Below are 13,331 nucleotides of genomic sequence, written 5' to 3' on the forward strand. Positions count from 1 at the left end.
GGGGGAATCTTATGTGCTGCCTAAAGGGGAGCTCTAACTATGTGCTGCCTAACATGGGGGAATCTATGTGCTGCCTAAAGGGGGATCTAACTATGTGCTGCCTAATATGGGGGAATCTATGTGCTGCCTAATATGAGGGAATCTAACTATGTGCTGCCTAAAGGGAGGATCTAACTATGTGATGCCTAAAGGGAGGCTCTAACTATGTGCTGCCTAATATGGGGGAATCTATGTGCTTCCTAAAGGGGGAAATCTAACTATGTGATGCCTGAAGGGGGGCTCTATGTGCTGCCTAAAGGGGGCTAAAGCACGTTATTCCAAACCATTTAGGAATAATAAGTGATTTATGCCCTTTATGTACTAAAACCAGACTATGCATTAACTATGTAATTTTCCATGGAAGTTTTGCCATGGATCCCACTCCAGCACGCCACAGTCCAGGTGTTAGTCCCCTTGAAACAACTTTTAAATCACTATTGTGGCCAGAAAGAGTCCCTGTGGGTTTTAAAATTCGCCTGCCCATTGTAGTCAATGGCGGTTCGCCCGGTTCGCCGGTTCGCAAACTTTTGCAGACGTTCGCGGTTCGCAAACCGAAAATTTTATGTTTGTGACATCACTACTGGTGGGGTCTCTGTGTACATTACTTATCCTCTGCTGATGCTGAGTTACATTGTGTATTATACTCCAGAGCTGTACTCACTATTCTTCTAGGGCACAATATAGTTTAGCACTGGCTCTGTGTAAGCAACATTATCAGACTCTTCTAGTGGAATTCATCATACCTTACCGATCTATTCCCTGACATTGTGTTTTGTCTGTAAAGGTTTCTTTTCAGGATAAGCTGTCCTCTGTGTGCTCACGAGATGCAGCAGTATTTCTGGCCACTATATGACTACTAAATGTAATGGAAAAAAAATGAAATGATCCCTGTTTAAAAGTCTGTAGACTCTTAGTATTTGATACTGTGTATTGCACTGTTTTTTTAATAATTGCTTGATGATATTAAGGTCAGGAGAAACATGTTAATGATGTGGCAGGGGAAGGGGGGGTACCCTATTAGACTAGTATTAGAATACAATGAGAGCCTGTTTCTCTCCAGCAGGCCTGGCCAGCACTTTATCACCGGTCACGCACTGCCTTAAGATTTCTCAAACCCTCTCTTATTTTCCAGACTAAATGCCTGATTGCAGAAATCAATGTTGCTAATAGTAACAGGTTATTGTGTTATATCTTGATTTCCTCTCCTGTTAGGTCTGCAGGATGATTACAGTATTAGTAAAAAGCTGTTTTCCTCCCTTTTACAGATATAGCAGAGACGGCAGCGACCAGGAGCAGTCACTGTACACAATCCATAGTATAGATTCTCTGGTAATATTGGACAGACTCCCACACTGGTCAGAGACTACATATTGCACAGTAAATTACCAACCATCTGTTTGTGTTCATGATGCCTGGAGGACTCTTTAAAAGGTTCTTTGCTCTTCCATTTACAGTCACATAGATGGCAAGCTATTAACACGGCATATACTTTACCTCAATATCATCGTCTGTAGGTTATCAGTGCCTTAAGGATTAACAGGAAGTGTTTTTACTGATGCTACAACTGATGATAAAAGTGTTAGCATCAGTTGTTTAGCATCAGTTGTTTAGGATCCAGTGTTCTTTATTGTGTATGCCGGACAGGGAAAGCAAGAACTGTTCCCTTGTCCAGATGCCCATGCAGCGTGTTCCAACGTCCGGCGTCCACCGGGCGATAGAAACATGTGGAGGGGACCTAAGAAGTAATATATAATTATAGATGGACAAGGCAAGTTTCCAACCTATGATCTAATGAATGAGTTCTTTAAATAAGGGCTTAAAAAAGTTGCAAGCAAGAACTTAATCTCAAGATTTAGTTTCTAAAGGAGACCAGGCTGCAGCAGGCCCATGTTTTAGGTGCACTACCTACAAGATCGACTGGTCCTGTTGTCCTTGCATTTATGTATTAAGCATCTATGCCAGAAGTGGTATACATGGCCAGCTGGTCCACTAGGAACCACAGAACTTGGTCCCCTTACTGTCCCAGCCCACCATATCAGAATGTGTCTCAACCAAAGATGCATTTAATGCTCACTTTGTAGAGTGGTAGGTGGTATAGACAGGGCCCTTATCTATTAAAAACTCTTATTAAAATAATTATATGAAAGGTATATAAAATATATTTAAAAAGGTATTCAAGGAAAACCCTTTTTTTATTATTATTTTTTTTATTTTAGACTAGCTGAGTACCCGGCGTTGCCCGGTTTTTCCTTCCTAATCTTGTTGGGGAGGAAAATAAACAAGGGAGGAAGCTTTTGACTTCCCAACCCCATATCCCGACCTCCTATCCCGACCTCCTATCCCGTCATCCTATCTCGACCTCATATGCCATCCTCACATCTTGTCCTCATATCCCGACCTCTTATCCCATCCTCCTATCCCGTCCTCCTATCCCGTCCTCCTATCCCGTCCTCCTATCCCGTCCTCCTATCTCGACCTCCTATCTCGACCTCCTATCTCGACCTCCTATCCTGTCCTCCTATCTCATCCTCCTATCTCGACCTCCTATCTTGACCTCCTATCCCGTCCTCCTATCTCGACCTCTCATCTCGACCTCCTATCTCGACCTCCTATCCTGTCCTCCTATCTCATCCTCCTATCTCATCCTCCTATCTTGACCTCCTATCCCGTCCTCCTATCTCGACCTCCTATCTCAACCTCCTATCCTGTCCTCCTATCTCGTCCTCCTATCTTGACCTCCTATCTCAACCTCCTATCTCGACCTCCTATCCCGACCTCCTATCCTGTCCTCCTATCCAGTCCATCTATCCCGACCTCCTATCCCGACCTCCCATCCCGAGGTCCTATCCCGAGCTCCTATCCCATCCTCCTATCCCATCCTATCCCGGCCTCCTATCCAGTCCATCTATCCCGACCTCCTATCTCGACCTCTTATCCCGACCTCCAATCACATCCTCATATCTCGACTTCCTATCCCGTCCTCCTATCTCAACCTCCTATCCTGACCTCCTATCCCATCCTCCTATCTCGTCCTCCTATCTCGACCTCCTATCACGACCTCCTATCCCGTCCTCGTATCCTGTCCTCGTATCCTGTCCTCCTATCCCGACCTCCTATCCCGACCAGTAATATGTGTATCAGGTAGAGATGAGCGAACTTACAGTAAATTTGATTTGTCAAGAACTTCTCGGCTCGGCAGTTGCTGACTTATCTTGCATAGATTAGTTCAGCTTTCAGGTACTCCGGTGGGCTGGAAAAGGTGGATACAGTCCTAGGAAAGAGTCTCCTAGGACTGTATCCACCTTTTCTAGCCCACGGGAGCACCTGAAAGCTGAACTAATTTATGCAGACTAAAGTCATCAACTGCCGAGCCGAGAAGTTCGTGACAAATCAAATTTACTGTAAGTTCGCTCATCTCTAGTACCAGGTATTGAAATATCTCCAGCCGTACGGAAGTTATGTGGGAACATACATTTCCCATTGATTTGCATGGGACTTTAAAAAAAAGCCCTGACCCCCACAAATGGGGGTAGTTAAGGGTTAAATTAACTATCCTATATTTTAAGTGGACATATAAGTAACATGTGACCAAGTATTATCGAAATATCTCCTGCCGTTTGGAAGCTATGCAGTAACATATATTTCCCATTGAATTGTATAGGACTTTAAACATAAACTCCGCCCCTGGCAAATCGGGGTGAGTAAGGGTTAAATCACCTAGCCTATGTTTGTTGCTGACATATAAGTCACATGTGTGCCAAGTTTCATGTTAATATCTTTAGCCGTTTGGACGTGATGCTGGAACATACACATATACATACATACATGCACACACACGTTGAGTTTTATATATATAGATCAACTGGCTCCAGAAAGTTACACAGATTTGCAAATTACTTCTATTAAAAAAATCTTAATCCTTCCAATAGTTATCAGCTGCTGAAGTTGAGTTGTTATTTTCTGTCTGACAACAGTGCTCACTGCTGACACCTCTATCTGTCTCAGGAACTGTCCGGGGCATAAGGGGTTTGCTATGGGGATTCACTCCTACCCTGGACAGCTCCTGAGACAGGTGTCATCAGAGAGCAGTTAGACAGAAGAACAACTCAACTTCAGCAACTGATAAGTACTGGAAGGATTAATATTTTTAAATAGAAGTAATTTACAAGTCTGTTTAACTTTCTGAAGCCAGTTGATATATATATATATATATATATATATATATATATATATATATATATATATATAAAAGTTTTTCCTGGAATGTGCTCTTATGTGTACAGGTTGCTATAAAGATATCTGTCCATAAAGACAGCACTAGTACTATCTCAAAAGTGTGAGTTTATGTGTCCTTATTACCATTAGAGAACAAAAGTATAATGCAGATCATATTAGATCTTAAATTTAAGTTGATTGTGTCCTCCTTTGTGCGTTTTACATCATCTCTACACCTGTCCATGGTTGGTGTCTGCTACTGTGGCACAGCTATGTTGAAGTGAATGGGTCTGAACTATTACATCAGATACAATGTGTGGAGGGGTGAAGTGCTGTTTTGGAAGAAAGTAGTCATGTTTTTTCTAATCCTGTAAGCTCCTTTATAACATTTTGGTTAGCTAATAAGTTAAAACAGAGCCTTGCATTATTCCTCAAGAATTAGTGATTTATGATAAGTAGACTCTTTACCTGAAGAAGAGGGAGATGACGGGTGCGGGCTATCTTCCTGTGCACTTCCTGCTTGAGAAAGGGCACCACCTGTTCCGCTCTCTTCAGTGATGTTAGACGACCCAGGGGTGGTAGATCGGCTCATGGATTGAGACTCTTGATCACTTCCTGATCCCCGACGTTCTTCAAGGTTCATATGAATTGTCTCTTCTTCCACCTTTCTATCTCTTTTGTGGACTCGTGAGTGTACAACAACTTGGTGATAGGTTCGGAAGACTCTACCACAGTCAGGACATTCAGTTGGCTTATCTTTTATGGGTCCATGCATGTTGTACTCATGGCCCTGGTTTATGCCATGGGACAAAAAATCTCTACTGCTTTCTAAAAGTTCAAGTTTGGATGGCACATCTCTCTGACTGCAAATTTTAGAGCCATGAACTAAATCAGATTGCATTTTCTGTTTGGAGCCATCTGGTCCTACAATCACATACTCCCTCTTTTCTTTGTCAAATAGAACCCCAGAATTTGCTAATGAATCTTCATGGTTACGCTGGATCTGTGACTCTTTAGACAGGAAGCTGTGCTCTATAGCCATTCCTCTGGCCATTAGTTGCCAGGCTTGGTAGCTGTTTACTGGATCCATCTCAGCAGCCTTGGCTGCAGCTTGCAATCGTTCTATGCAGCTGGATTTCAAGGGAGGCACCAGGTTTAGAGAGCCAAGTAAAGAATGCTTATCGCTTTCAGACATGTTATGGGCCAAGTTAGCAATTGGTGACAGCAGCTTACCCAGAACCTCCTTGTCTTTCAAATCTCCTTTGTTGTAGATGTGACCATGTTCACTCAAGCTTGCTTTCTCAGATGGCATGAAGCCACTTTGCAAACATGATATATATCTGGAGTAGAGATTTGCATGGGATTCTTGAGAAACACTACTCATGGATACTGGCACTTCGGCTTCACTGGGGGATTTATTCTTTATAGACAACTTGTTCAGATGAACCTTCATATGGTTCTTCAAGAACCAAGGCTCTTTGAATCGTCTTCCACATATCTGACAACAGTGCTCAAAAGAATCCTTATGTTTTCGCATGTGGCCTTTCAAGAACCAAGCCTGACTAAAGATCTGTCCACACACCTCACAGCGGAACTCGTTGACCGACTGCTCCCCATTTCCGCTTGACCCTTGACCTTGCACGGACTCAGCTGTAATGTGAGCTTTTTCAACATGACTAATCAATTCTTCCTCTTGAGAAGCAGCAAAATCACAAAGAGTGCACTTGTAAGGCTTGTGCAAAATTCTGATATGTCTATCAAGTTCCTCTCTTTTCTTAAACTTTCCTTTGCAAAAAGTGCATCTGAATCCAGTTGTAGGAGCTATTGCTTCTTCTTGAACGACTGAAGGTTTGGGAGAAGGTGCTTTGCTGGAAACATCAGACGTACTGTGATTAGGTTGCACAGAGATATGACAATTAGATAATGGAGATTGCTGTAAGTGCTGCTGTTGTGGTTTCACATCCAGTCGAGGTTGAAGAAGGCTGCTTTTCATTTGTTTGTCTCTCAATATTGCTCTTTCCTCCAATTCATGCAAAAGGCGGTTTTCTTCTCTCACCCTCCCTCGACCCTTGCCAAGATTACCAAGTTTGTGAGTACGTAAATGAATCTTCAGGTTACCTTTCTGGGCTGCTCTATGGTCACAATATGGACACTTAAAGGGTTTTTCACCAGTGTGTGTACGCATGTGTAGAGATAAAATGCTATTAAAACGGAAACGTTTCCCACAAAGTGGACAAGGGTACTTTCTATTCTTTCTTGCATCATCCTCAATATCACTCATTTGGGACATGATCCCAAGGTTTTGTCCATTTAGAAACTGTTGAAGGTCTACTCTTCCATTAAGACCACTGTCAACCTCTCGATTCAGTTGGTTGGCTAACAAAGCCATCTGACTGCTGATTGGTTGATTTGTCATTGACACATGACTTTTTTCGTCAATGGGTGCTGCAGACTTGTCCTCAGTTTTTTGACGGTTCTGCAGCTCCGGGAAGGCGTGACTGAGCTGGGATGTGATCTGATGCAGCTTTTGACTCATTGAATACTGGCCATTAAGCAAAGAGTTATTGAGGTGAGTGTCAACGTCAGGCACAGCCGAAGAAACTCCAAGGCACAAACTAGCTTCCTCCATCCCTACAATAAACAAGAAAACATAGGATGAGTGTTACATTCCTGGAATTGGGATTCTGTGAGGGAAATCAAATATTAGATTTGTGAAAATTAAAAAAAAATTAAGACTGTTGTCACACAGTGTCAGTGAAACAGAAGGAATTGGTAGAGTCCCAAAAGGAATACAATGGTTTCCAGTATTACACTATAACAAATTAAGCACATTTCAAAAAGTAACCATTAACTCAGTACAATGTCTGCATTTTATCTAACTTCCATTTTCATGCAAGCAGATCGTTGCAAAAAGTGAGGTCATGTATAAATTAAAAAACATTAACCCTATTTTTTGAGATATAAACCATCATGTTGGTCATACTATTTTTCTTGAATGTTTTCTATCAGCTACAATTATTTTTTTTTGCATAAATAATAATAACAATATTATTATTAATAATAATAATAATAATATAATATTAACCGGGGTAGTAAGAGATGGGCAATACATATACTGTACCACTTTCGGTCACCCATTCTTGTAACATTTAATCTCCACCCAATGATCTCACCAGGAATGCCAGCAAAACTTCCCAGAATGCTAACTTGCATAAGCCCTGTTTTTTATCCATTTCTTCTACGCAGGAAAATCCAGTCATAAATGGAATGTTGACTCCCCCCTCACCTCAATATCCCCCTCTCCTGTTCTCACTTCAGCTATGTACAAGTGCAAGACTATAAGCTTCCCTGTCTCTTTAATTTTATGTTTCACTACAGGTACCTGAGTTACCTGATCTAGACCTGCGTGCCACTTTACTGAATTTGTACCATTCTTAGCTGTATGTCTTCCAATATATGATTTATGTCATTGCTTGTTTTGTTGTATAAATATAAAAAAATCAACAAAAAATAAATAAAAAATAATGGAATATTAAGAAATATTAATATGTGATTATAACCCAGTGTTTTCCCAAACAGGGTGCCTCCAGCTCTTGCAAAACTACAACTCCTAGCATGCCCGGACATTGTTCTGTTATTTAAAATATATCATTAAAAAAATCTATTAAAAAGAGATTTAAAATAAATAAATAAAGGGAATGTTGGGAAATATAAATATGTGACTGTAACCCAGTGTTTCCCAACCAGGGTGCCTCCAGCTGTTGCAAAACTACAACTCCTAGCATGCCCGGACATTGTTCTGTTGTTTAAAATAAACATTAAAAAAAATCATTAAAAAAAAAGATTAAAATAAATATATAAATGGAATGTTGAGAAATATGAATATGTTACTGTAACCCAGTCTTTCCCAACCCGGGTGCCTCCAGCTGTTGCAAAACTACAACTCCCAGCATGTCCGGACATTGCTTGTTTTGTTGTTTAAAACATTTAAAAAATCTACAAAAAAAGAGATAAAAAAGAATAAATGGAATATTGAGAAATATGAATATGTCACTGTAACCCAGTGTTTCCTAACTAAGGTGCCTCCAGCTGTTGCAAAACTACAACTCCCAGCATGCCCAGACATTGCTTGCTAAATTGTTTAAAAAATATATACTGAATATATCAATAAAAAATAGATTAAACAAATAAATAAATTAATGAAATGTTGAGAAATATAAATATGTGACTGTAACTCAGTGTTTCCCAACCAGGGTGTCTCCAGCTGTTGCAAAACTACAACTTCCAGCATGCCCGGACATTGCTTGTTCTGTCGTTTAAAATATTAAAAACATTTATAAAAAAGATATAAAAAATAAATAAATGGAATGTTGGGAATTATAAATATGTGACTGTAACCCAGTGTTTCCCAACCAGGGTGTCTCCAGCTGTTGCAAAACTACAACTCCCAGCATGCTCGGACATTGCTTGTTCTATTGATTGACCTCTTGGGGACGCAAGACGTATGTATACGTCCTGCATCCCCGATCCTCAAGGACCCCGGGCGTACCTGTACGCCCGTGGGAATTCCAATCCCCGCCGATCGCCGGGTGGGGACCGGTCCGGGATTCTTGCTGAAATCATTGGCAGGCATCCCGTGACAACGCCTGGGGGGGTCCTGAGACTATCCGCCCTCCCCCCATGTCGGTGATTGCCGCAAATCCCCAATCAATTCAGAACGGTGATTTGCAGTGATTCCGGGTAAATCAGGTCCCCGGTGACCCAGAAAAAAAGAGTGATATGTGCTGTCTGAGACGGTACCTATCACCCTTTAACAGCAAGAGTTACCGTTACCGGCCGACGAATCAGGACTCCTGCTGTGGGGGTGTCCCTAATGGCACCCGCTCCGCCCCTATTCCGGAGGGCAAGAGCGGGTGCCAGGAGTCGATACCTGAGGCTGGGGACCCCGATCCCCGGCATAGGGATCGAGGCCCCAGGAGTGGAGTCAGCAACGGTGGCAGGCAGGGGGATCTGGCATGCGCAGCAGCAGGAGGTAAGGCTTACCTCCTGCTGTTGCTTAGCAGCAACTCCCAGCATGCACAAAAGGGCATGCTGGGAGCTGTTGTTGTGCAACAGCAGAAGGCACAACTACAACTCCCAGCATGCCTTTGGTAGTTTGTGCATGCTGGGGGTTGTAGTTATACAACAGCTGGAGGCAGAGTTTTTCAAAAAGTGTGTTTCCAGCTGTTGTATAACTACAACCCCCAGCATGCACTGACTGCCAAAGTTGCAGTAGTGTGCTTCCAGCTGTTGCATAACTACAAGTCCCAGCATGCCCTTTGGCTGTAAGTGCATGCTGAGAGTTTTAGTTTTGCAACAGCTGAAGGCACACTGGTTGCAAAACACAGAGTTTGTTACCCAACTCAGTGCTTCGCAACCAGTGTGCCTCCAGCTGTTGCAAACTACAACTCCCAGCATTCACTGGTAGACCGTACATGCTGGGAGTTGTAGTTTTGCAACAGCTGGAGGCACACTGGTTGTGAAACACTGAGTTAAGTAACAAACTCCCAGTGTTTTGCCACCTGCGTGCCTCCAGCTGTTGCATAACTACAACCCCCAGCATGGGCAGCCAAAGGGCAAGCTGGGAGCTGTAGTTTTGCAACAGCTGGAGGTTTGCCCCCCCCCCCGATGTGAATGTATAGGGTACACTCACACGGGCGGGGGTTTACAGTGAGTTTCTCGTTGCAAGTTTGAGATGCACCAAATCTTCCCCCGCTGTGTGAATGTACCCTAAAAACACTACACTACACAAAATAAAAAGTAAAACACTACATATCCCATTATGTGGGCGTAAAATGCTCTGCGGTCACATAACATGGCTCAGGAGTGAGAGCACACTAGGTACATTTGAGGCCTAAATTGGTGATTTGCACAGGGGTAGCTAATATTACAGCACTTCTGAAATAAACCCAAAAAACTAAATACCAACATGTGACACCACTTTGGAAACTACACCTCTCACAGAACGTAACAAGGGGTATAGTGATCCTAAACACCTCACACGTGTTTGACAAAGGGGTGAAGTTTCCAAAATAGTATGCCATGTGTTTGTTTGTTTTTGCTGTTCTGGCACCATAGGGGCTTCTGTGACATGCCTCCCAAAAACCATTTCAGAAAAACTCTCTCTCCAAAATCCCATTGTTGCTCCTTTCCTTCTGAGCCCTCTACTGCGCCCGCAGAGCACTTTACATCTCCATATGAGGTATTTCCTTACTTGAGAGAAATTGGGTTACAAATTTTGGGGGGATTTTACTCCTTTTACCTCTTGTAAAAATAAAAAAAATGGCTCTACAAGAACATGGACCTGGTATCTTGTCTATGGCCAATGCTGCCCCTAACACAAATGGTTCCCAGTTCTTTATCTGCACTGCTAAAACTGAATTGCTGGACGGAAAGCACGTGATGTTCGGCAAAGTCGTTGAAGGCTACGAAGTTGTAAAAAATGAAGATGTTGAATTTTCTCCCTTACTTTGTTGCTATTCCTGTGAAACGCCTAAAGGGTTAAAAAGAACTTTCTGAATGTCATTTTGTATAGCTTGAGGGGTGCGGTTTCTATAATGGGGTCATTTATAGGGTATTTCTCACAGAAAGGTTCCTCAAATCCACTTCAAACTTAACTGGTCCCTGAAAAATTCAGATTTAGAATTTTTTTGTTAAAATTTAGAAAATTGCTGTTATACTTTGAAGCCCTCTAATGTCCTCAAAAAGTAAAAACATGTCAACTTTATGATGCCAACATATAGTAGATATATCATATTTGTGAATCAATATATAATTTATTTGAAATGTCCATTTTCCTTACAAGCAGAGAGTTTCAAAGATAGAAAAATGCTACATTTTGTACATTTTCATGAAATTTTGGAATTTTTCACCAAGAAAGGATGCAAGTAACGACGAAAATGTATCCATTATGTTAAAGTACAATATGTCACGAAAAAAGTATCTCGGAATTAGAGTAAAAGGTAAAAGCTTCTCAAAGTTATTAATGCATAAAGTGACAGTGGTCAGAATGGTGGTGAAAATGGGGGTTAAAATATAAATCAACAAAAAACAAAAAGAGATAAAAAAAATGCATTGTTGGGAAATATGAATATGTGACTGTAACCCAGTGTTTCCCAACCAAAGTGCCTCCAGCTGTTGCAAAGCTACAACTCCCAGCCAATGGCTGTCCAGGCCTGCTGGGAGTTATGGTTTTGCAATAGCTGGAGATGCCCTGGATGGAAAACACTGCTTTAACCTGTAACAAATTACCTCACCATATAAAAGTTCCAACCCTGAGCTGAACAAAATACATGAATTGTGCTGTAATAGGATGTTTTTGTGTTTTGCCAAAATGTACTCCATTTCTTAAATAAAGCCGGGAGAGCGCTACATCGTCCTTCAAAGCCCCGGCCACATTGAGCAGTTAATATACACACATCCAGCAGTTAATATACAAATGAAATATAAAACTTATCACTGTTATTTGCAGAGCCCACAGACCGTCTCTGGCATACAATAAAACATGATAATGTTTTGAATAAAAATAAAAGGACAAGCTTTCCAACAATAAAAAGGATTTTGCCTTAGTCAACAAAAAGTGCAGTAATATCTCATTAAGCTGATTAGTATGCTGCTTAGGAACAGTACTAGGTGCTGTAACACATGATTATAATCGTAAAAATCCTTCAGTGTTTGCAAGTAAGCATTAACGAGGTATATTAAATTTTAAGGAGACTGACTAGCGGATCTGCAAAACCTTCAAGATTAGGATTTAACCCTCAAAATATTCATAAAAAAATCTTTACGGCAGCCACATATCAACGTGGCGAAAAGTAAACAGTTATTAGAACTGTTGTCGTCAAACCGATACCAGTGCGCAAATGGCCAGGAAGCAGCCAAGGAGTCAACTAAGTCAACTAAGACCCGAATATGTGGCGTGGTGACCGCGCTGCTCCCAGGAAGAATTTTAAGACCTTACAAGTGTTTACGGATTACAGTTCCTGGCTTAAAGAGAAAAACAAAGTTCTTATTTCTTTATATATCTAAAAAAGCTGAAAAAAACAAAACAAATCCGCAATGAATGGAGCCCAGTAGAAAGGCCATTTTTGCCGTTGATCCATGACGGGGTGGGATAAATTAAGCTCCTGCTTAATTCTTAAGGGCGCAGCATTTTTCAGTTTTTACTTTTAAAAATCATAACCCTTTCAATTTTCCATCAAAAAAATCTATATTATGGCTTATTTTTTGCACCACCAATTCTAGTTTGCAGTCATTTTACCCAAAAATCCACGAAACTGAAGAAAAAATGCCATTTTGTAAATTTTGGGGGCTCCTGTTTCTACGCAGTGCATTTTTCAGTAAAAAAGACACCTTATCTTTATTTTCTAGGTCCATACAATTAAAATGATACCCTACTTATATAGGTTTGATTTTGTCATACCTCTGGAAAAAATCATAACTAAGTGCAGGAAAATGTATTCATTTAAAAATGTCATCTTCTGACCCCTATAACTTTTTTTTGTCAGTATATGGGGCGGTATGAGGGCTCATTTTTTGCGCCGTGATCTGAAGTGTTTATCTGTACCATTTTTGTTTTGATCAGACTTTTTGATCGCTTTTTATAAATTTTTTAATGATATAAAAAGTGACCAAAAATACACTATTTTGGACTTTGGAATTTTTTACGTGTACGCCATTGACCATGTGGATTAAGTTACAATATATTTTTATAGTTTGGACATTTGCGCATACGGCAATACCACATATGTGTGTATTTATTTACATAATTTTTTTTTAAAGGGGGGTGATTCTGACTTATTAGGGAAGGGGTTAAATCACATTTATTAACACCTTTTTAAAACTTTTTTTTACAATGTTATAGCCTCCCATGAGGGGCTTTAACACACTGATTTTCTACACTGATTACTGCCATACATTAACATGGCATTGATCAGTGTTATTGCCTGCCTGGATTTCAGGCATGGAGCAGTCATTTGGCGATCGGACACGCAGGTAGGGATCCTCCTGGGGTTCTGCAAGCTGTTCGGGAAGCCACG

The 13,331-nt window shown here is 41.1% G+C and overlaps 1 protein-coding gene across 12 annotated transcripts in view; it reads right to left on the minus strand.

Annotated features, from left to right (window-relative positions):
- ZNF536 (zinc finger protein 536) overlaps positions 1-13,331 on the minus strand; it is a 723,850-nt gene that overhangs the window by 398,716 nt on the left and 311,803 nt on the right. For all 12 annotated transcript variants that reach the window (XM_056525667.1, XM_056525658.1, XM_056525662.1 and 9 more), the window contains one exon: positions 4,723-6,885. In XM_056525667.1, the coding sequence (XP_056381642.1) occupies positions 4,723-6,883 (2,161 nt within the window). In that variant the 5' untranslated portion in view covers positions 6,884-6,885. The remainder of the gene's footprint in view (positions 1-4,722; positions 6,886-13,331) is intronic.

The sequence above is a fragment of the Hyla sarda genome, chromosome 6 (genome assembly GCF_029499605.1).
Source record: "Hyla sarda isolate aHylSar1 chromosome 6, aHylSar1.hap1, whole genome shotgun sequence".
Lineage (NCBI taxonomy): Eukaryota > Metazoa > Chordata > Amphibia > Anura > Hylidae > Hyla > Hyla sarda.